Raw genomic sequence first — 23,200 nt, 5'->3', positions numbered from 1 at the left:
GTATGATGTATAAAGTATGGAATGAAATATGATGATAAATCGGTTTGACTTGTTTTCGCATTTCAACAACTAATCTCGATTCCACTTGTCGTTCGATATACAACATTACCATTGATTCATTCCTCCCTGTTACACCTTCTTGCTTCTCCTATCTCACTCCACTCGTCCAGCTCGATCCGACATATCACGCGATCTGACGTGACCAAATCTATCTAATTCACCCAATACGATCACTTGCACCTTTCCTTTCTCCTCTAGGCAATCCAGCGACCGAGCAATTGTCACTACCGACTATGGTCTAGAGGATAGGATGTCACCTACCAAGCCACCCGCATCTACTCGACCTCGACGTTCATTACCTACTCCGATCAACAGTCGAACCAGATCAATTCGAGAAGCTCAAGACAGTGGAACCGATACGGAGAATGAAAATGAAGCTGGGCCTTCGTCAGTAGGTAACGATGTTAAGGGAAAGGGCAAGGAGAAAGAGAAAGTACCGGAAAGAAGGGTGTTACCAGCTAGGATAAGGAGATCAGCAGGTGGTGGGGAAGGTATGAGGGAGGTTGAGGAGATGATCATTGATTGGTTCGAGAGATGGGGTGGGTGTTATCTCGTCCTTTCCTAGCAGGTCCACGGTGAACTGTGAGAGTGAGGAGTAGGAATTTGTATGCTGATATAGTGAAATCCATAGGTGAACCATCTACAACACCACCGAAACAACTTCCAATCCACCTTACTTCCCTACCCCTCTCTTTTGTCTCTCCACCAACGACGAAAACCCAACAGGACGTGGCTGTACCGACTATAACGCTCACTCCGAGTCGGCGAAAAGCCGAAGAAGGAGAAGGTCGATTAGGTAAAGAAGAGAAGATCGAAGTTCCTGATTGGGTGATGGTAAAAGCTGGCGAGGATGATAAGGAAGAAGCGAGGGAAGAACTTGTTTTTGGGCGCGGTGGGAAGGGGAAGGGGCCGGTCAGTCCAGTTAAGAGATTAAGAAGGGGTGGAATAGGTGATGAGGTAGGTTCATATTCATGATCATGCTCTTAACTTCCTAAAGATATCACTCCTTGTTATTTGTTGATATCGTTAGGTCGCTGATTGGATCGAGTGATCATTATATGAACAGGTCGAAGAAGATACATCCGATTCATATTACCTGTCCTTACATAGGAAATACGAAGTATTCGAAAGGAGACAACGTATAAGGGAGAAAGAGAAATTGCAATTTGAGAGGTACAAGATGAAATCAAGATTAGACCTTTTGAAGAATATACCCAGGTTGAATTGGATTTTAATCGTTAACACGATCTTGCAGAGGTTTACCAATCAGGATCAACCTACCACGTCGAAAGCAGGTGAAGAGCTTGATACAAATGGGGAGACCAAAAAAGAAGATGGGATTAGTAGAGCTAAAGCGAAAATAAGAGATAATGGAGAAGAATGGCTGAAGGATTTGTTGATAAGGGAAGGTGAACAGTTGATGAAGAGGTTTCAGGAACTGTTACCTCCAGAACCTAGAAAGTGAGCTTAAAAGCATCTCTCAATACCATTGTCTAAGATATTGTGGTGGTGCAAGTTGTGCTGATGAATCATGATGTTTGTGATGAAAGACCAAAACATTCCTCAGCTAATACACCCCATCAACCCTCATCAAGACTTTCAACCCCATCTCGAGCCTCTCCTTCACTCTCACCTTCCCTGACGCCCCCTCCCGTCGTCTTGCCTGCCAGAGTAGCCGCTCTTCGAGATCCACCATCGACTGTCTCGTCAACAAACAAACGTAAGCGCAGATCGACCATTGCCTCAACATCCACTACCACTACTACTGCGGATCATCCAGCTGGAGACGAGAAAACTCCCTCAAAGGGGGAAAGAAGGTCTACAAGGGTGATCAACACCTACGGTAAAAATAGAGGTGACATTGATGGATCTTCACCTAGCGATGCGATGATAATTGATAGTAGTGATGGTGATAGTGAAAGCGAGGAAGAGGAACCGTATTCCCCCTCTGAAGTAATCATACCCAGTACTTCAAAGACTCGCAAGGCTACAACGTCTGCAGCTATAATGGCGACGGACACAACTACTCAAACATCGCTGCCGTCCAAACCCAATTTCAAAGCCATTAATCATACACAACAAAGTATCAAATCGTTTTTCAAACCACCACCACCTCCTCAGAATCAGAATCAGCCATCGATAACTGTCAGACCACTCGCTCCGAGACCTTCTTTTACGACTACAACCGCTACTACTTCCAAGACCAACTCTACCATCGTGTCCTCCCTTACTACTTCTACACCAGCCGTATCGACCTCTGTTCGCAATGCAAATAATGTTCCAGCGAAATCAGCGATTACAACTCCCGCTCAAAGGCCATCCTCTTACCCTATTCGGGTACCATGCTTGATTGAAGCTGCTTCCAGGCGAGAGTCCGGGTTTGGTCGTGGTCTACAAAAAGAGGCTGGTGATCCTCAAGGTCTCGGAGTTGGCGCCCTAAATGTGTCAAGGGGAAGATCAGGGTCGATATCGAATAAGAGGTTTGACAATGTGAATGGCAATAGAGATAATGTAACTCCTTTTGGTGTGGCTTTACCTGGTAGACTCGAATGGAAATCCGAGGTGAGTGCATTATACACGAGACTTTATCAATGTCATACTTGTGTGTTCTGACATGTCTGACGGCTACCATGTTCTGACCATTGCGTGTATAGTTCACTATCACAGACGAAGAAGATTTCTGGCCGATCATCGCTCACAGACAAAATATCCGATCATTGATCAATAACAATAACAATAACAGCAATAATGATCAACGTAAAATATCAAATGGTATATCACATGTTCCTCTTACTAGGGATGATAGTGTTTTGACACCTGAGGAAGTGGAAGAATTAGAAGGTGTCGAAGAAGCCGTTGTACTGTAAAGTGCAAGTGGAGGATGACGATCTTTAGTAAGTATGGTAGTAGGGGTATTTTGTATGATAATGATACTTCTGTATTACACAAATAAGACATCAAATGCATCTACGTTCAAAATGTACATTACATCGTATAATTAGAAAAAGGTAAATGATGACTGGTAATTGGTATAGATAGATCAACTCCGTTTGAGATGAGCTTGAGATTGGTCATTGAATTTATTGATTATATCCTCGATCAACCTCAACATACGAGGTATGTTCCATCCTGCTATCACAAGAGCTAATATGATGGTATATATGGTTGGTAAAGCTGTACGTGGTATAACTCCAAGTATCAGAGGTTCAAGTGTGATTGATATTGGTGTATGGAATTGATCTGTGGTTTTGTATGAGCGATCATGGGATAAGAGTGGATGATACATCCTTGGAGATAGGGATAAACCGATTATCGAAAATTGCAATGATTCGTCGGGAGGTATAATTTTGATCTTGGTGGGTGACTGTTCATCTCACCGTCAGTACCGTCAGTAGATATCCACAATCTTCAGACTAATGAAAGTAAAAAGTCTACTTACAGATCCAGGCCATGAGATTCTGATTGTCCATTTCTGATAATCTTGTTCCAACCCTTGGAAATTAAGTATGAACGACTGATTGGGAGAGGAATCTGTAAGATTGAGAAGGGTAGGTTGAGAAGGTGTCAATCTATGATATCACAACAATAGAAATTATTAGTCACTTGACGGTTTGTATGGCAGAGTCAAAGTGACACTTACTCGAGGAGATCCGAAGTTGTAGAGAGAATTGGAGTTGAAGTCGAAGAAAGAGGAGGAAGGGGTAGTGAGAAGTTGATTATTTCCGTATCTGCTCTTACTATTCCGAGGAGGCACAAGAGAAAGAAGATGTGATGGATGATGGTCCTTATCATTTCTTCTCTCTGCTCCCTTCAGCACTCGACATTCAAGTGCAAGTGACTGAAACAAGAAGAAGAGGAAGAAGTAAAGAAACACTGAGGGGTGAGAGGTGCAGAGGTGGACGGTCAAAGTGGAGGACGGGATCAATCTCAACTCCATCATACACCAGTTCAACTTGTTGAACCAAACTCATCCAATCTCTGTACCATCTATCTATCCTACCCTTATATCCAAAAGTGTACCATCAGTCATCCACAGAACAGTCAAGAAGAAATCTCAGAGCGGAGAGCATAAAAATGGACGCTAAATCACTCTTACGAGCTAAAAAAGCCGAATCTCGGATCACCCATCCTTACGCAGCGTATAACAATGCAGGTGTATTGAGATGCTCGATATGTGCTGTTCCAGGTGAGTTACCTCAGTCGTCCTAGTTATACAGCGAATCTGAGTTCACTTGCTAACTATGTTCTGGGTGGTGCAGTGAAACAATGGGATGCCCATTTAATGACTAAACAACATCGTCAATCGGTCGCACGTGAGAAAGCCGAACAGGAAAAAGCTCTGAAAGCAAAAACAAAGAGTAAAAGACCTTTATCGCAATCTACGGATATCGATGGACAGGGACAGGGACAAGCAGGCGAATCGTCAAAGAGAGCAAAAATACAAGCCACCCATACTGAAGAAGATGAAGATGACGATGAAACTGGATCGGGAGTGGGAGGACTACCAGCTGGATTCTTCTCTTCTTCCAACCAACCCAAACCTATATCGAGATCACCTTCTCCCGGACCTCAACAATCACTTCAGCCGACGGGAGATACGGAATTGGATGATTTTTTATCTTCACTGAATGATGATACTCCTTCATCGGCTGCGCCAATTACAGCGCAAAGTCAGACAAAGCAAATAAATGGGAAGAGAAAGACGTACAAGGAGATCATACCTTCTCAAACATCTTATGAAGCTGCTCCGGTTCGCATTGCACCGACGACGCAGGATGATCAGAAAGATGCTGTACAGGAAGAAGCGGAACCTGAAGAGAGTGAACAGGAAAGGAAAGAGAGGTTGGAGAGGGAAGAAAGGGAGGAGATTGTTAGGAGGTTGGAAGAGGAGGAAAGAGCGCAGTGAGTTTCATGTCTTGTTCGTAAAAAAATTAGAAAGGGATGATTGTCTTTGGGACCGCAAGGGACCATGAGGGTCCATGAGGGTCCATAAGGATATAAGCTGCCAACGTGTAGTAGAGGAAGAGACGTGACTTGAATATTATCTTGGTCCTTTTGCATATAGCTAACCTGCTCTTATACACTCACAGGGAAGATGCGGATTCTCGCGTAGCGTCGCTGAAAGCTCGAATGGAAATGTTGAAGAAAAGGAGAGAAGCGAAGGGTCACAAGCCTAAGATCGCGAATACGAATGGTGCATAGTCATAAGTGGGACATGAAGATCGTTTATGTTGATGTATCAATGTAAATTATATGAATGATATATAAGACATGAAGACGTCAGACTAATGTTTACAACTGAACTGTATCCACTCTTCTTCCCCTCTCTACGCATCTCTCCTCAACCCGAAACCACCACCGCCTCTCCTTTTCTTCCTATCCTCATTAACTGGCAATTCTTCACCTTCATTAATCCCCAATTCAGCATACCATCCACTAACATCTTCACCAGTCTGTCTAGCATAACTCTCAATCGCCTCTAGGGCTTCTATCCTCTTTTTCTCAGCTCTGATCGCATCCGTCCTACCAGCCAATTGATCTTCCAATCTCTCCTGTTTCTTCCTTTCTCTTTCTAATTTGAATGCGGCTCGTCGGGCCTGTTGACGCTCTGCGATCTGCTGCTGTTCCAGTATCTGAGACTCCATAAACTTCTCTTCTAAACGTACAGCTTGATCCCATCTTAGTTGAATTTCATCTACAGGCTGCTCCTGAGCAAGAGCAGTACCCAATGGTAGGGGTTCACCTCGATTCCTTTCCCAAGCACGTTGCATTCTCATAGCCAAATTTTCATCATCCTTCTCATCCAACTCGTTTAACCTCCTCAATTCCAATTCCTCATCTTCTAGCAGTTCTTCCTCACCCTCTTCCAATTGATGCGGAGATTTGTCTTTCTTCCTATTATTTTTCTCAAATCCAATTTCGTCAGGATCGACCACTGATAGAGAAGCTGCGCGCTGAGGTGAAGGACCCATCTTCCATGCGTATTCCGTGACTGTTGTCTTGGGTATTCTAGGAGGTGGAACAGGTTCCCTCAATCTCATAGCTGTACGTTCGTCTTTCCTTGTCAGTCGCATTGCATTGGCTATGGCTTCTTGTCGTTCTTCCTCTGTTTCTATCGGTCGCTCGATACGGGCCTTGTGGATTAAACCTTGGGATTCGAGCGAGGCGAGAATGGTACGTTTCAGGAAGCTACATGTTTATAGCAGATTGGTAAGCATTCATTACTATTGAGTTTCAATGTACACTATGGTACTGATGAGCGTTGAAGGGATAACTTCCAAACCCACTTGACACTCTTAAATGGATGATCAGGAAAGGGAGCCGTAGGCATAGGAACCCAGGGTCTCCTTCCTTCTCTCATATTACTGACTCTCTTCATCCTGATCCTACCTTGATTATCTACCACATGAGCTGGTCGCAATACCGGACGCAATCCTTCGGTGGCAGCTTGATACATCTGTTGCGTAGACAGGTGCGGATGGGAAGATAGGAGGGATTGGACGATGCGAGTCGCCGAGGATTGTGATGGGCCGGACATGGTCATTGAGTGGATTCGGAGCAAGGTCCTAGCCTAGCTTGGAGAGTTGCTGCTGGTCTCCAGTGTAGTGTCAAGGAATATGTATGTATATGTAAGCAATGTTATGAGGATGGTCAAAGATACAATACCGAATCTTCAATTTCACTTTACACCTGCTACCGATGATTGATGTCACGTGACTAGTACTTCTCGAGTCAAAGAGGTAACCTTCAGTTGATCAAAACGACACTTAGACAACTTCAACATTCTCCTCGTCTACTACCTACCCTCGTTGCATCTTCAACAGTGAAAAACGTCTGGAAATCAGCAAGGCAAGGGAAGGAACAAGATGGCAGCTTCAGCTACTCTGGTAAGCTACCTCACAATAACTCCTTCCAGTATTGACAGCTGATTCGCCCCTTTTACAACGCAGAAATCAAATGATCCAAATGCTCGTCTGACAGAGGCACTATGTACATCTCTTCGACGAAGGTCAGCTCAATTGTCCTTCGTTGTGTTCATAGGGATGCTCAAGCTGACTTGGGCGTGTATAGGCAAATCGTCGGTTCCCTCAACGTGGCTTTAGCTACAGCGGCCTTGATCCAAAATGTCGTTCGAAGTGCGCGATATTCAACGATCGATGAATTACTTGGATTGATAAAGTCTATAGGAAAGAAATTAATAGACGCTAATCCCAAAGGTAAGAATCATCTTAGCTGGCTTATTCACGGTTCACTTGAATCGATAGCTAACGATTAGAATGTTGTACATTTTAGAGTTGGCCGCTACGAATATTATCCGACGTATCCTTCGACTGATCCGAGAAGAGTACCGAGCAGCTGCCGCAGCCCACATCATCTCTGCACCTCCTTCAGCACCCGAGACTCCTTTCTTAGGACCTACCACACCTGGTCTAAGTGCACCATCCAATCATTATCTATCCACTGCGACCGATTTCCAATTCTTCCCTTCTACATCTCAATTATCTCGTCAAACGAGTTTATCCAATTTTGTTGCGATGCGTCATTCAAGAGCTCAATTGGAGAGATCAGGAAGTTTGGTAGATATGCAATTATCACAAAGTACCAATTCGCTGTTCACGAGACATAATAATGTACCTGAAACTCCAGGTATAAATAGGATAGATTCAGATGAGTTTATGAGACATTCTGCTAAGCTCAAACCGGTTTTGATCCAGGCTATAGATGAGGTCGTGGGTGAGCTGGAAACTACTCATGAGGATGTGGCGAAGGGGGCGAGGGAACATATACATTCTTCGTGAGTTGTGGACTTCACTTGATCGAGTAGGAAAGTAGATCAATTAGCTGACTTGCCTTGCCTTGCTTTTATCTCCTAGCGAGATCATCCTTACTATGGGTCATTCAAAGACGGTAGAAGCATTTTTGAAACAGGGCTATAGAGACCGGAAGTTCACCGTGGTAGTGGCTGAATCTGCACCATCGTGAGTAATCATTGTATCTTAGAATCGTCGTCAAGACGTCCACCATTGCCTGACCGGATTTCATACGACTGAATGCTAAATTGACCTTGATATTTGCCTTTCAGCTACCTCGGCCACTCCCTCGCTCACTCCCTCTCATCACACGGTATCCCCACCATCCTCATCCCTGACTCGTCCATTCACGCGATCCTTCCACGAGTAACAAAAGTAATCCTCGGTGCCCATTCAGTCCTAGCCAACGGAGGTCTTTTCGCCTTGTCTGGTTCATTGGCCTGTGCATTGGCAGCTAAGACTCACTCGAAACCTGTCGTCATTACCACTGGTCAATTCAAGTTCGCCCCAGCGTGGAACCTGTATCATGATTATGCGGCTGTAGATTTCCAGGGTCCGGGAAGTGTCATTGGAACGACGGGCAACGGGGGTGGGGGAGGTAAAGAGTCGACGGAAGTGGTCGACCCGTATTTTGATTATATAAGACCCGAGTTGGTCCAGCTGTTCGTGACTAATGAGTAAGTGAAAAGCCCCCAACTCAAATACGGGTCAGGAATTAAGACGTTGACTTGCTAATGCTTTCTATTTACATTTGTAGAGGTGATCACTCTCCATCGTATATCTATCGATTGATCAGAGAAGCGTACGACGAGGAGGATGTAGAGTTGTGATTGTCGATACTTCTACAAAAGCTGATCCTACAGTCTGGACTAGATTTGAAAGGAAAATGTGATCTTGGATAGACAATCCGTACAATCCATGATGCATGATGACAATGACAATATGATGCAGGTATATGACAATGCGTGGTATGTTTTCCAACCTCGAAAATGAATTCCTGATATTTTAATGTTCTTCACCAAACAAGGTTCTTTTGGCCCATATCAACCTATTATCCGTCCTCCAACTAATCCAACCTTCTTCATTCCCTTCCCCAAACTTATTCTCCAGATCTTTCCATACTTTCTCAATAATCTGTAAATCTCCTCCACTGGTTTTTGTAAACGCTTTCAGTATAATCCAAAGTTGTTTCTTATTTATTCCTTTGGTCTTGTTTCCCATGCCTGAGGGGCTAAGGGATAAGAAAGATAAATATATTTCTTGCAAATTCTCTAAATCCCATTTTATCCCATCACTACCGTGGGTTTCAGGTGGTTTAGCAGTGAATGATTTCTCTTGATGTGTAAATGGTGATAAACCTTTTTCCCAAATATCTTTGAAACTCTCTCTTTCAACATTCCTACCATAGTCATTTGACCCATATCGATTGATCCCAAATACCCGATATGCCTCTCCACCTCCTCTGATCAGGTCAGATTGACCATAAGTTGCGAATCCCTTGAACAAAGTGATGTAATCTTTGATATCTGGTTTAAAACTATTCTCGAATATGTGTTTGAAAACTGTTAAACTTCCTATCAAATTTCCTTTGTTGACTAGAGCAGATAAGAATGGACCGAATAATTCTTTGGTCGGCTTGCAATGTTTCGGTATAGGTATTACTACTTGTCCATCTTGTTTAAAAGTTCTGTTGGTAGTCGTGCCTAGTAAGTTTTGATACTCCCCTTGATCCAACTCGACAATCTTCGAGTATCCTTCGATAGCACTCTGCAAAAACCTATCCTCATTCACATCCACGTCAGACTCGTCAGTCCCTCGTGGATGTGGACCTCTCGCAAAAGCATGTATAGCAAAATTGACCAATACGCCCTTATCTTCTTCACTCATCTCTAGATCCGCTTGATTGAAAGCGCCATCTAAGATTTTTGGTATATCCGCTGATTTACCTATCTTCTCGGCTAGAATACACCTAGTCAAATTACTATGACTATCCGGAACTAAACCATTCCGAGTTAGTCTCATCCACCAATCTTCAAATCTACTTTGATGGCCCACCAGAGCGCATAGATACATTATATGATTGATTCCTTTCTGATAGCTCCTCGTTCCCTTGATATCATTCTGATTAGGTGATGTAGGGAATAAAGATCGAAAAGACTTTTCAGCGTTGAGAATATCTTGGGTTTTCACTTTTCGTTCTATTCGTGACGTTTGAGATAGAACTGTAAGTTCCATCCCTCTCAGAGCTTTCGATTTATCTCCTACCATATCCTCTAATTCCCTGAATAACGGTTGTAGTTGTTCCGCATACAATTTACGATCTCCACCTTCCCTTTGTTGTAGAGCAAGAAGAGCAGAGATGATCTCATGAATCTCTCCAGGGGTGAACACGTGCGAATCAGGTGATGAAGTGTATACTTCCCGGAATGCCTCGGATAGCTTGGAGGAGGTCGCTTCGGGAGGTGGAGGAGAAGAGGTCATTCGACCGATCAAAGATAGTTTGGACGATCTTTCCGGGGGTGAAATAGGAGATCGACCAATGGGAGGTGGTGCAGACGTGGATTGAGCAGGTATGGTGGGTGATTTCAGACCAGGTTGGGGGAGATTTTGGGTGATCGGATCATTGGTGCTATGCCATGAGGGAGACGAAGATGAGAATGACGTTGTTAAAAGGCTATTGGGTGATAAGCCAGGAGGTATGGGGATTTTAGGGGTATGCGAGTTCAGTGCCAAAGAAGGGGATCGAGCTGAAGAATGGAAAGATCTGGGTCGGGAAGAAAGAACTTGGAAGAACGCGGTTTGAGGTATCTCGATGTTTCCTGCTAATTTCTTAAGTCGCTTTTTACCTTCTTTCTGCTTGTTCAAGTGTTTCAACTTTCGATCGTAGTGTCCTGTTCCCGTATGATCATCAGCTTCCGTAGGCTGAAAAAGCAAGATTCAGCTGACTCACCTCCATACAATCCCGCGGTAACGTCCTTTCGGAATGCAGAGACATTTTCTCTCGCTATGACTTTTGCGCCGACAGCAGCTTGCAAAGAAAGCTCGAACTGCTGACGGGGTACTACCTCCTCTGTATAATGACATTAGCACAAGGGCTAGTCAATGTAGGCGATTAGACACTTACTGAGTTTCTTCACCCAGGCTTTACCGACATTCTGAGCAGCGAACTTATGTACGATCATAGCTAGAGCATCGACAGGTTTTCCATTGATAAGAATATTGAGCTAAAATGACAATCATAATCAGTTTCGCCCATGGGGCTATTAGCACATATCGTAGCTCACTTTGACCAAGTTAGACTGCTGATATCCTGCTTCTTCATAATCGAAACTTGCGAATCCCGAACTTGAGCTCTTCAACTCTGAGAAGAAATCCGTCACAATCTCCGCTAGAGGTAATGAATATCTCAATATCGCTCGATCAGAGTTTTCCAAGATACGATATTCTTGTTGTACACCTCGATATCGTGAACATAAATCCATCATCTCGCCAATGTATTCTATATGAGTATGTCAGCTCCGACTGATAAGCCACAATGGAGTAATATTAAATGGAAATGGGGATGGAATGGGGTATTTCCAAACAGAGACTCACCATTTGGTACGAAAATTGTGGCATTGACTAGCAGGAAGTCAGTTTAATGTTGGTATACAGGTTCCCAGAAAAGACTTACTCATCGGTTCTTCGATATGCCTGACTCGCAACTTCGAATCTGTTACTTCAGGGAAGTCCACTGGATTCGAAACAAATTCCTCGGTACCATTCAGGTAGACCACTGATGGAAATCAGCTACACTCATATGTACTGCATCTGAGCTCACCTTTGTATGGTACAGTAGGTGCTGTTACGATCACTTCTGAGGAGTATTCATCTTCCAGTCGTTGCTTGCTACAGAGCGAGCTGAGCTTCACGGGACAAATGCGGTCATTCGGAAGACATAGACTTACAAGACGTCCATGTGAAGCGTACCAAGAAAACCCAATCGAAAGCCCTGACTCAGAGCAGCGGACGATTCTCGTTGTACCGAGACTAAGGAATATTCAGATTTGGCGTTTCTCCCATAATATAGATAAAACAGCTTACCACTCCGATCGTTAAGAGTAAGCTGTCACATATTACGAATTGTGAGCTGAGTTACGAAGGCATTGGTTAATATAGCTCACTCGTTCTATCGATTCTTCGAGCTTCGGGAAATCTGAGCTGTCCATCGGGAATACACCGGCGTAAACCTGATATAACGTAAATCAGTCGTGGTCCAAATCTGACACGATTTTAGGAGACTGACCATAGCTTTCATAGGCTTGAAGCCAGGAAGGGGTTCAACCGGTTTATCTGCCAAGCATATCGTATCTCCAATGAACGCTACGAATCGTAATAAGCTATGACCTTCGCCGACGAAATGACGAATTTAACTCACCTTCTTCAGAGTTCTTCATGTTGCAGACAATGTATCTACACGTCGTATAATAATGAGTTGACGTTCCCATATTACCGAAGGAACAACTCACCCTACTTGTCCATCTTTCAGCTGATCCACCACTACTTCTTCCGGATTATTGACACCCACCTCCAGTATCTCATACCTCTTTCCAGCTTGGAGAAATCTAACTTTATCTCCTTTCTTCAGTGTACCCGAGAATATACGAACTAGCGAGACGACTCCGCGAAACTGATCGTAACTATCAATATACACAACAATCAGATAAGTCTCGCTTTCTATATGAAATAGGTCAAGGTAAACTTACAAAGTATCAAATATCAATCCTCGTAATTTCCCATCATCTTCTATCCACTTCTTAGGTGAAGGCAAATTATCGATTATATTATTCAACACGTTTTCGACACCCAGTCCGGATTTGGCACTTATACGCATGTGATCTTTGAGCGGTAGTCCAAGGGACGTTTCGATTTCTTCGCTGGTCTCCTCCGGCAAAGCATGCGGCAGGTCAACTTTGTTAATTACAGGTAGCAATTTGAGGTTGGCTTCTAAGGCATGATGAAATACCGATAACGTCTGGGCTTGAATGCCCTCTACGATAATAAAACACAACCTTTAGCTCCATCCCCTATACTTGGAAAAGTGATAATGAGATAATGAGAACACACGTGAACAATCGACAAGCAATAGACCACCTTCACAAGCTCCCAAACTTCTCGAAACCTCATAACTGAAATCAACATGTCCAGGGGTATCGATTAGGTTAATCAGGTACTTCCGACCATCTGTATGTTGATGTATAATCGATACCGTCTGGGCTTTCACTGTTATACCCCTTTCTCTCTCCACTTTTAGTTTATCGAGAAACTGAGGATTCGAGGAAGGCGGTACTGTTCCAGTCATCTATATATCAGAAGGTAAGCTGACAGAACACCCGGTTGGGAAAGGCAGCTTACCTGTAGCAGACGATCTGCCAAAGTAGACTTTCCATGATCTATGTGAGCGATGATTGAGAGATTCCTGTATATCTTGTAAGCTAATTGGACGCTAGGATTGGATGTTTCGCCAGCTTACCGTATACGTTCCGGAGGGAATTCGCCCATCTCCAATGATCTCTTCTTCGATGTGTTGTCTATTGCTCTTGCTTCTGAACGTATGCTGTACGAGATGTATCGCCTTTGCATTCGAGTCGAGGTAGCCTTCGTTGGTGCTCTCAATCTGGTGGTGTTAGCTGACGGTCGAGCTGGGTTTGACAAGGTGCTAGTCGACTGCAATGCCAATTGAGATGTCCTGAGTCTGCGAAGGCAAGCGGCACATGGCCGACTTGCACGAAGCACTGAGGTCATGCCGGATACGTTGGTGAATGTGACAAGCACCAATTCCGTGAGGTAGCTTGGTTTCATCTACCACCCTTGGTGCGGTGCATTGATGATATACCAACATATCATGAGCAACAGTGATTTCGTGTAGGAAATCTCGAATAGCAATGCGGAGATCCAATTCATCTCCTTTGAACAATATCACGTGACCTGGTGAGTATTCCAGATAAATGAGTGTGTGCCTGGCTGACGTGATTGAAAACCGGTGAGTGACGCTGGTTCTCCCAAAATAATCTATCTTTGTATCTTGCATCTATTGATAATCCACCTCTTTGTTTACATATATTGTGTATACAACACATCACCGCCTCATTCGGTACATCCCTCATCGCATCGTACAGCTCTTATACAAACGGCAAGCTCACTTGTACGATGGTAGCCACTCTTTCTGCTCGAATGTTCCGAGCCACCGCTGTCGCGAGACCATTGGCTCGAAGGACCTATGCAACCTCTGTCACTGGATATGGAAAAGAGGTCGAGGGTTTCGTAGGTGCTGTAGGGAACACACCTTTGGTGAGTCATCAGAACATCCAAGCTATCTGGTGAACAACCATCCGACTGACGTATAAAACATGCAGATCCGACTTAATCGATTATCGGAAGAGACAGGATCTAACATCCTCGCAAAAGCCGAATTCATGTCACCTGGAGGATCGATCAAGGACCGAGCGGCACTTTACCTTGTCAAAGATGCGGAGGAAAAGGGACTTATTAGACCCGGTGGTACCGTCGTGGAAGGAACTGCGGGAAATACAGGTATAGGATTAGCACATGTCTGTAGATCAAAAGGATATCAATGTGTGATTTACATGCCAGATACCCAAAGTCAAGAGAAGATTGATCTTTTGAGAATGTTAGGTGCAGATGTCAGACCTGTTCCTGGTGAGTCACAACATCCTCCGTTCTTGCATCATTTGGAATTAGTGATTTGAGTACGATGATGTGTGCTGATACCTTTTGGCCGATAATTAGCCGTCGCATTTGACAATCCCCAAAATTACAACCACCAAGCCAAACGATATGCCGAATCATTAGATAACGCCGTATGGACCAACCAATTCGACAATACCGCCAATAGGAATGCTCATATCCTCACTACCGGACCTGAGATATGGGAACAGACAAATGGTGGGAAATTAGATGCCTTCATCTGTTCGACAGGTACAGGTGGTACTCTTGCTGGTGTAGCTAGATACTTGACCGAGAAATCAAATGGTAAAGTGGAAGCTTGGTTGGCGGACCCTCCTGGAAGTGTGCTTTACAATTTGGTTGAGAATGGAAAATTGGAAAGAGTCGGTAATGGATCCATCACTGAGGGTGAGTTTTGTTTTAACTATCTTCATTTAAGATCAACGCGATCGATCTCGCAGTCTGAAAGATCCCCCATGATGATCGATCTTCCCTCCAATTCTGCTATGTTGTTTCACTTAATTGACCTACTCTGTACTCCCTAGGTATCGGACAAGGACGAGTGACTTCCAACCTCCAACCTGATCTTTCCCTTTTATCCGGTGCCATCCACGTCCCAGATTCAGCGTCTATCAACATGGTATACAGATTACTTCACGAGGAAGGTCTCTATGTCGGTGCATCTAGTGCTTTGAATGTATGGGCTGCAACAGAATTGGCCAAAAAGAAAGGAAAGGGAAGTACGGTTGTGACTGTGCTTTGTGATGGTGCTTATCGGTGAGTGCAAATTCTACTGTGAGGTTTGTAAGGATGTCGAGCTTTTCCTCGTGGCGGAGACAAGGTCAAAGCTGGGGAAAATGAGCAGGATATAGGAGAAGACATAGGTGACAGCGGGGCGGATACTTGTCGACAGGCGGCATTGGTGGTGTAAGCTGGGTTCAGGGAAGTATAGCTGAGCATTGTCCGGGGTGAAGAAATAATTGGGGACGAAGGGTGATTTGGGAATGAGCGATATCAATGAAATGCCATCACGAATGAACAAATATGCTAATATATCTACCTTCACAATGCAGATACCAAGCCCGTCTTTTCTCTCGAGTATGGTTAGAATCCAAGGGTCTCGATTCCCATATCCCAGAACACCTCCAAAAATACATTGTCCTTCCGTAAACGGGATACGATCTCTCAATTATCTGCATGCATATATGACATTGTTCGTTTTCGTACATAGTTCCGAATGGATCACACTGTACACTGTGAAACTACTTACACAGGTAAGCTCGGCCTTTTGAGTGCAATGTGATTTTCCTAATTGAACAGCAAGTATACGTATACGGGATGTAATTACTGTGGAGACACATTACATCATGCATCAATCAACTGTGGCTCTACGAAAAAGACTTTCAATCCTTTAGTAAAAGAAATGTTGATCTGTACTTCCCCTCGCATTTGGTCCGTGACAAATGGAAACGAGGATCGACGATACTATCTGGGAACTATCCTCTCAATTTACGTCCAGTAGCTGTATTGAGTTTTGTGATAGTTGCGTATCTCGATCTGGATTCCGTCGCTTCGTCTGGGTTTCCCGTCGGTACCACTGCATTGAACCCCATCTTTGTAGAGGATCCTGGGGTGTAAGTACCTTGTCCATTGCTGGGGATGGTATTGGAGAATCTATGGGGTTCAAAAGTTTTATCAAGAGTTGCAATCATCCTGTAGATCAAAACATCCTCTATCAGCTTTGCAATAAACTAGGATGTGTACAGTACATGTATCGTATACCGTACATTGGACTCACACATCTTTCTGAGGAATTAGACATGCGTATGAATCAAAATACTTCGTAGCATATATTTCTTCCTCTTCGCTTAAACCAGCAACTGTTTCATTATGAGAAAGAGCGAGACCAATTCGGAACCACTCCCTAAACCAAGTTCACATGAAATCACAAATCAAATTGTCAAATTGGTTTGATACGGTGTACGGTTTCAACTCCAGTTCTATTATGTGTGAAGATCTATACAGTCTGAACAACTCACTTGTCATTCCTTTCAGAGTTCATTCGAACAGGATCATCCCTCAGCTCAGCGGTCGAAGGTGTAAAGTCAACTTTATAAGTGGTAGATCGAATTGGTTCAGCTGGTAACCATCCTACATCATCTCTCACCCTAGTCGTCCGGACATGATTCGAACCGGTGAAATCAGGTTTGGAAGAAGACAAATTGAATTCGAATGTCTCAGAATTGTTTTGAGTACTCATCGTCTCTGATCCTTGGTTTGACTGTCGCTAATGGTTGAATATCGTTAAATTGGATCACCGCGAGATATTGTCTGCTAAGAACTTATGCTGTGAAGATAAATTCGGAAACTTGATTTGACAAAAAGATCGACCTATTTATACAATAACTTACGGATCAGACTGGTGAATACGGCCTATCAAAGCTTCATCCGATCCATTGTCATTTTTGACTCCTCTTGCAGGCAACTGTGCTGTGACGCGGAGAAGACAAGGAGAAGGATGGAAGTCGAGAAGTTCTGAGGTAAGAAGGCATGTTTATCCGCCTCTGCCTGTCTGAGCAAGGAACGTACTACGAGGAACATGACGGGGTGATAATGCTTCTTTTACTCCCTTTTCTTCTATCTCCTCGATACGCCTTGCGACAGTGACCGCGACTGCAACTTGCTGAAAAGGCTCGATCATTGAAAGGTTGATCCTTTGTCTCGCACAGCTTTCGGCCTAGCCTTCTTGACCTTGATTCTTGCTTCCATCATCTCGGGATGAGGTGAGTTAGAGAGTACCCATTCCTCCCTCCGGAACATATCGGTCATCAAACGAAGCATCGTCGATGATATTCCACTTTGATCAAAGGTAGTGCAGTTGAGAATGGATCTAGGTCACACCGTTTCACCATAGTCACAAATGAGTTCGAACAGTGTAAGTACTCCACGGTAGTCAACATTGTTGGATATCAGCGATCAACATGTCAGTAGTCTGGTGTTATCTTCCATTTGGTGGCACATCTGACTCATATTTATGCGGAGTGCATAGTGCATCATCATATTGCTCACGTCAATCCTTTCAACAACCCACCCAACCCTTTCGCCCTACCCCAAAGTGTCCTAGCATAAGCCAAATTGACCAAACCCACTAAGAAGCCCCAAGCTTTCTTAGGATCGGGTATCGGGAAGTCTACATTAACTGTCAGCTGAATGATCGTACACATGTCAGAGAATGGGGAAGCTGACTTACCAACAGGAGGAGGTATACTCGTTTTGATGTACGAAAAGAACCTATCTTCCGTTATTGATTTCACGGAACATAATGATCTAAGACCTTCTTCACCGCCTTCGGACGATAGCCATTCAAGCCATATCAGTAAAACGGATCCTTGGGAATGCCGAACGGGTACTTACCGAATCTACCGTGTCCTGAAGCTTTGACACCTCCAAAAGGCATAGCCTGATTGAGGTAGAAGACGCCCTAAAGGACAATCAGTCAGTTTAACAATCCCTTTGAGAGCTTCAGAATGAGATTTCGTTCTTACGAAGCTAAATTGAAAGAGGACAAGTTAGCCGAAATTCAACGGAACTCCAGGACAATACAGCTCACTCATTGATAGCTACCATCCCACACTCCAGCCTCTCAGCTACCCTCCTACATTCTCCCTTATCTTTACCATAAACTCCCGCCCCCAATCCATATCGACTCTCGTTGAGCCAATCGATAGCTTCGTCAACATCATCATACGGTACAACCGTCATCACTGGTGCGAATAGCTCTTCTTGCGCAATGTCCATGTCCATATTCACGTCTACCACTAAGGTAGGTTCGAAGTATGATGCCTGGGGGTAAGTGGGATATACATATGGTTTCCCACCTGCCAAGATCCTCGCTCCACTCTTCTCAGCTGAAGCAAGGATAGATCCCAATTTGTTGAATGGAGCATGGGAGATGAGCGATCCTACGTCGATACCGGGTCGAAGCGCTTTGACTCGAGGTTCCATGATTTCGATGAATCGACAGTATTGCGATCGGTGTACGAGGAATAATTCGATTCCTATGCAATTTTGGCCAGCCTGAATGGATTGAGTGTCAGTCAGCTTGGTTCACTTATCCTACTACCATGAAACGCTTAGCTGACTCACTGATTGGCTGAGAAGTATAAGCACCATGTTAGCTCAGCAACCCGTAGTATGTACATATACTGAACTCACAAAGCACCTCTCATCCATGTGCTCGAGAAGAAATCTAGGTCCGTTTCGGGCAAGATGAAAGCGCAATCCTTGCCTCCTAATTCGATGCAGGTAGGTACCATGATCTCAGCAGCGGCTAAGGCAACCTGGACTGCTTGTTAGCAAGACGTCGTTCTCCCGAAAACCGAGATGATCCAGCGTACCTTCTTTCCAACAGGTTCTGACCCGATGACTTTATCCATATCAGCTTTTCTGAAGACCCGAAAGAGTGAACTCAAGCTCACACGTGATATGTTTGATCAGCTTATTCCTGGTCACCGTCTCCGCTACGTCTGGCAGACAAATAACCAGCTGAACGACATCTTCATTCAGTCCACAAGCTCTAAGACAAGCTTTGATACCCCCTATGAACCATAGACTACTCCATGCGACTTGTTCGGAACATTTCACTACTATTGTATTTCCAGCGAAGAGCGCAGGGAGGATCGGTGAGATCAGGTTGTGGAAGGAGTAGTTCCATGATACTAGAGCTAGGACAGTACCGAGGGGAGAAAAGTGGACCTGAGAAGAAGTGAAAAATCAGCTTCATCTGTTCCACTTAGAGTATGGGAATGGTGACTTACCTTGGATATTTTATGAGCTAAAAGGAGGTTTCCAGGTCTGGCCGTTGGTGAAATAGTCTTCTCACCATGTTTAATCAGCCTGTCATACCAATTGCATCAGCTAAATCCCTTGTAATCCGAATAGCTGACATACCAATCAAGTTTGGATAGCGTAGTGAGTATTTCTCCAAATACAGCATCGACCTCTACATACACCATATCAGCTAAAACCTTGATGGATCACTACGAAGCTGACTAACCTGTTTTACCCGTATCTCTACAAGCCACTCGGACTATATCTTCCATATCCCTCAATACCCACGCTTTCAAGCTTCTCAACAAAGATATACGTTGAGCAAAAGTAGTTTTGGCCCAGCCTTTCTGAGCTGAATGGGCTTTGGTGATTTGATCAGAAACTTCCGAAGCTGATAGAAGAGGAAGAGTGAGGAGGTGGTGCTGTACATAAAAACATAGTCAACAATATGCCGTTCTTGTAACCTAGTCTCGGTAAGATGTGAATTTCACTTACTCCCGTGGAAGGATCATAACAAGTTATATGTTCCCTTTCCCCACCCGTATTTCCACTCTCGGGCGGGAATAACGTAGAGTCTTTCAGATGAGCGAACAAAGATGGATGGTCGATGACTGTTCCTTTCCATTCTCTATCTGCTTCCTACACCGTGAACCAGACTAATCGTCAGTTGATCTCCATGAGGATGATTCATATCAGGAACACAACCACTGACCTTTGGTACTGGCCAATGGAAGTCTACCACTTTCTTACTATCCCTCCATATTCTATACCTCTTGAGGTAGAAAGGCAGCCTGTATGAAATCACCAGAAAAGCGATAGTGAGGTTCACCTTGTTAGGTGGGTTATAAAGGATCTTCCATATCTGACCGAGAGTGAGGGCAGATAACCAGGTGAGCCATGGTTGCAAGACAGCAGGAAGAGAGTTGATGGTTTCCAGCATTGAACGAGGACGAAATACAGATTGAAGGTGGAAGACTAGGCCTAGTGGTCACTGTTGATACCTTTTTGAGTTGTGCTAATCACTCATATTCGTAGATGGGTGAAAGTCAACCACAACATGGTCGGACCTCCACCTGAATGTTTGAACTTGTTTTCGGGTCCGAGTTTTCAGGTGAGAGAGTGGCGGAGTAGGCCACCTGCTGAGTTCTGTTTGGTTCGAAGCTTCTTCATCGCTCGAAGTCAAAGCCCGAATGCACTCCTCATGAGAGGCATGCATGACCTACCGACGGCGCGAACGTCAGAGCCAGCTCACATGTAAAATGATTCGCTCATTCTGAACGCAAAGCCGGAAACATACACGGTTCTGCTGGATTTGACCTTAACTCAATGTGGATAATCGTACCCGTTGAGCTTCGACTTATCGTGCCACTTGTGGGTAAGTATGCTGGACATGGGGAAATGATTGTGACATACTATCTACGACGAGTAAGATGGTTCACAGGGATCAGCGCTTCGCTGCACACTCATAGGAATAGTGACCAGAATGGCCATCGGCTTGATGTCTATGACGATGCATACTATCTATCGTGTTACCAGATCCAGAAGTCAAGGTACCATCAAACACACACCTTGTATGTAGTTAGTAATGCACGCACAGCCCTTTGTACACACTTGTGATTGATCATCAAACAATGAATATGAGTTATATATATCTCGCTCATCGGCACCTCGTTAGTATTCTGCATAGCCATAGACCTCATCTTTCATCTTTTCCTCCTTCAAGATGTATATAACGAACATGATACTGAACCCTATATCCCAAGACCAGTCAGCGAACCCAGTGGCAAACCGCTTTTCTTTGATTGAATGCTCGCTAGATTTGTAGCATTAAATTGGAATATAAACACCGGTAATTTACATTGTACTCTACCTTCCCTCCTCGTGCTGTACGACGAAGATGGTTCGAAGAAAGTACGATACCTTCATTCTATCGTTAATCTGCATAGGTGCAGCGATAGTGATTCGTATGTCTTTTCGATCTCCCACACATCAGCAGGCAAGGTCCTGATTACATTTACCCTGTATATTTGTGTCCTTCCTGCTGGTCTCGCTCTCAGCATACTACATCCCAGGTTTGGATATCGCTCGAATCGAGGGGAAGTATTTTGATGTGGCGAACAACCATTCGATAGGTGTGAAGATCAGTGTGGGTCCAAGTGGTGGCTGTATGTGGTTCAATGATACGTGAGTCTTTGTCCTGCAGGTAATTTTACTTTCGAGCAGCAAGGTCGAGGAAATATCCCCTCATACATCTAACATTCAGAGCTTACGAATTGTTGATAATCTAGGACACCAAAATGCAGTACCGAAATACCCTATGTACCCAACGCAGAATACCTCCATCTTCAACCCAATTCCAATCTCACTTCCATCTTCCCGATAGCAATGGGAAGAGCGTTAGCCCTCAATCACGTGATGGTAGGTCTAATGGGACTTAGTATGATAGCTGTCTTATTGGATATCCTAATTCTCAAAGGCGGAGTAAGTAACACTTTGTACTTCCAGAATTTCTATTTTATATCTGTTACCGTGGTTTACAATAATGATGCTTGATTAATGGCAGATCTCATTATTTATCATTTACTTCACTGGTTTCATGCTCTGGCTAGTCTATTTCCTCGAATCAACCTATATAGGAACCATGAGTAATAGGTTGGATGACATTTATGAAGCTAAGGAATGGGAGTATCATACAGGCGGTGGCTTCATCATGATTAGCGTTTCTGTTGCAAGTGCAAACCCCACCAATAGGACTATGTATATGGTACGCTATGCGTTTCTAGGCTGATGATCAAGCCTTCTCGTACTGTCTGATACTTTAGTTCGTAGCTAGTTTCTTCCTCTGTGGCGGAGGATCGATATCGGCTGGAGACTGATCTGCTGTACCAAAAACCAAATGAATTTGGACAAGTGGTAGACATACGCAATTTTCAGTGAGATCCAATAAATTGTATTATATTATAGAATAAATCATAAAATAAGATATAGAGGTTTGGAACATGAAGACTTCCTATGGCATGACACCATACGATACAATCCAATGTCGTATTTGGCTTTCGACTCTTTCCTAGCGAGATACGACAAGGATGAAAAATGTACGCAGCGCTGTATTTGGGATTTAAGTTTTGTCCTGTCAGTGTTCTGCCTTTCTGCTTTGATCAACCTTGTCACAGTTAATTTACTCCGTGATCTCCAAGTCTGTGATCCTACATCATCTCCGGAATGCTGGAGGTCGAGAGTCTGATCTAAGGGTGAAAGGTCGGTGCGTTTTCATGGATCCCGCACAGGCCTTCAGGAACGATCAACCAAAATTGGACAACACAGAATGAGGACGAGGTGAACGATTCAGCCTCTAGCTTTAAAAACATTGGACACAGCCCCGAGAGGATGAGCTCGTGTTATACGTAACTCATCTTGTCCTGATCACGACTCGAGGCAGAACCGAATAGCCGAACGGATATCCAAGACAGGTCAATCGAGGCTGTTGTATTATGATCAAGGGGGTCCTTTACCAAGAGATCTGTGCTTTGATATATGAGATCTGACATCTGAATCATGTTGCCTCTTTTGACGGCCATCACTCAACGATGCTCTGCGACCATCAGCATTTGAACACAAGAAGAAGAAGAAGAAATTTATCTGTCGTCATATCCATTGCTGTCATGATGTTTGTTGTAAGCACCGCTTTACCCATCAATGTTGATTATTTCTCTTTGAGCAGTGAGCTATATAACCTACCGTGGGTTTCATCAGTAGCAGGAAAACCAACAGCT

At 44.1% G+C, this 23,200-nt stretch overlaps 10 protein-coding genes across 10 annotated transcripts; 5 read left to right on the top strand and 5 right to left on the bottom strand.

Annotated features, from left to right (window-relative positions):
• Positions 1–310: 310 nt before the first annotated feature.
• Positions 311–2,927, top strand: L199_004337 (uncharacterized protein; the record flags this gene model as incomplete). The annotated part of the gene is made up of 5 exons (XM_064890065.1): positions 311–599; positions 692–1,017; positions 1,127–1,521; positions 1,611–2,622; positions 2,715–2,927. 5 exons carry the CDS (start codon positions 311–313, stop codon positions 2,925–2,927), a joined length of 2,235 nt encoding a protein of 744 aa, XP_064746137.1.
• Positions 2,928–3,100: 173 nt separating this feature from the next.
• Positions 3,101–3,852, bottom strand: L199_004336 (uncharacterized protein; the record flags this gene model as incomplete). The annotated part of the gene is made up of 3 exons (XM_064890064.1): positions 3,101–3,424; positions 3,500–3,629; positions 3,701–3,852. 3 exons carry the CDS (start codon positions 3,850–3,852, stop codon positions 3,101–3,103), a joined length of 606 nt encoding a protein of 201 aa, XP_064746136.1.
• Positions 3,853–4,134: 282 nt separating this feature from the next.
• Positions 4,135–5,262, top strand: L199_004335 (uncharacterized protein; the record flags this gene model as incomplete). The annotated part of the gene is made up of 3 exons (XM_064890063.1): positions 4,135–4,246; positions 4,320–4,962; positions 5,151–5,262. 3 exons carry the CDS (start codon positions 4,135–4,137, stop codon positions 5,260–5,262), a joined length of 867 nt encoding a protein of 288 aa, XP_064746135.1.
• A 125-nt stretch (positions 5,263–5,387) lies between these two features.
• On the bottom strand, positions 5,388–6,598 carry L199_004334 (uncharacterized protein; the record flags this gene model as incomplete). The annotated part of the gene is made up of 2 exons (XM_064890062.1): positions 5,388–6,249; positions 6,348–6,598. The coding sequence occupies 2 exons, from the start codon at positions 6,596–6,598 to the stop codon at positions 5,388–5,390; spliced, it is 1,113 nt and encodes a 370-aa protein (XP_064746134.1).
• A 328-nt stretch (positions 6,599–6,926) lies between these two features.
• Positions 6,927–8,701, top strand: L199_004333 (uncharacterized protein; the record flags this gene model as incomplete). The annotated part of the gene is made up of 7 exons (XM_064890061.1): positions 6,927–6,947; positions 7,011–7,069; positions 7,132–7,277; positions 7,354–7,855; positions 7,935–8,039; positions 8,144–8,548; positions 8,629–8,701. The coding sequence occupies 7 exons, from the start codon at positions 6,927–6,929 to the stop codon at positions 8,699–8,701; spliced, it is 1,311 nt and encodes a 436-aa protein (XP_064746133.1).
• Positions 8,702–8,876: 175 nt separating this feature from the next.
• L199_004332 (GTP-binding protein LepA) lies at positions 8,877–13,655 on the bottom strand (the record flags this gene model as incomplete). Its single annotated transcript, XM_064890060.1, has 17 exons — positions 8,877–10,762; positions 10,822–10,941; positions 10,996–11,095; positions 11,156–11,370; positions 11,466–11,492; positions 11,545–11,646; positions 11,692–11,759; positions 11,819–11,900; positions 11,955–11,976; positions 12,035–12,100; positions 12,157–12,233; positions 12,289–12,323; positions 12,380–12,550; positions 12,617–12,902; positions 12,978–13,212; positions 13,266–13,329; positions 13,384–13,655. The coding sequence occupies 17 exons, from the start codon at positions 13,653–13,655 to the stop codon at positions 8,877–8,879; spliced, it is 3,828 nt and encodes a 1,275-aa protein (XP_064746132.1).
• A 405-nt stretch (positions 13,656–14,060) lies between these two features.
• Positions 14,061–15,767, top strand: L199_004331 (cysteine synthase; the record flags this gene model as incomplete). The annotated part of the gene is made up of 5 exons (XM_064890059.1): positions 14,061–14,201; positions 14,267–14,570; positions 14,661–15,005; positions 15,143–15,374; positions 15,671–15,767. The coding sequence occupies 5 exons, from the start codon at positions 14,061–14,063 to the stop codon at positions 15,765–15,767; spliced, it is 1,119 nt and encodes a 372-aa protein (XP_064746131.1).
• A 326-nt stretch (positions 15,768–16,093) lies between these two features.
• On the bottom strand, positions 16,094–16,857 carry L199_004330 (uncharacterized protein; the record flags this gene model as incomplete). Its single annotated transcript, XM_064890058.1, has 3 exons — positions 16,094–16,310; positions 16,396–16,521; positions 16,637–16,857. The coding sequence occupies 3 exons, from the start codon at positions 16,855–16,857 to the stop codon at positions 16,094–16,096; spliced, it is 564 nt and encodes a 187-aa protein (XP_064746130.1).
• Positions 16,858–17,662: 805 nt separating this feature from the next.
• Positions 17,663–20,367, bottom strand: L199_004329 (uncharacterized protein; the record flags this gene model as incomplete). Its single annotated transcript, XM_064890057.1, has 13 exons — positions 17,663–17,787; positions 17,848–17,943; positions 18,012–18,078; positions 18,222–18,674; positions 18,744–18,750; positions 18,813–18,937; positions 18,995–19,023; positions 19,076–19,352; positions 19,415–19,493; positions 19,548–19,599; positions 19,654–19,849; positions 19,923–20,066; positions 20,140–20,367. 13 exons carry the CDS (start codon positions 20,365–20,367, stop codon positions 17,663–17,665), a joined length of 1,878 nt encoding a protein of 625 aa, XP_064746129.1.
• A 957-nt stretch (positions 20,368–21,324) lies between these two features.
• On the top strand, positions 21,325–22,303 carry L199_004328 (uncharacterized protein; the record flags this gene model as incomplete). Its single annotated transcript, XM_064890056.1, has 5 exons — positions 21,325–21,391; positions 21,485–21,611; positions 21,716–21,908; positions 21,991–22,155; positions 22,250–22,303. 5 exons carry the CDS (start codon positions 21,325–21,327, stop codon positions 22,301–22,303), a joined length of 606 nt encoding a protein of 201 aa, XP_064746128.1.
• Positions 22,304–23,200: the final 897 nt, after the last annotated feature.

This window comes from Kwoniella botswanensis, chromosome 1 (genome assembly GCF_036426115.1).
Source record: "Kwoniella botswanensis chromosome 1, complete sequence".
Taxonomy (NCBI): Eukaryota; Fungi; Basidiomycota; class Tremellomycetes; order Tremellales; family Cryptococcaceae; genus Kwoniella; species Kwoniella botswanensis.
The sequence above is the reverse complement of the archived record's forward strand: the minus strand, read 5'-3'. Positions and strand labels throughout refer to the sequence as shown.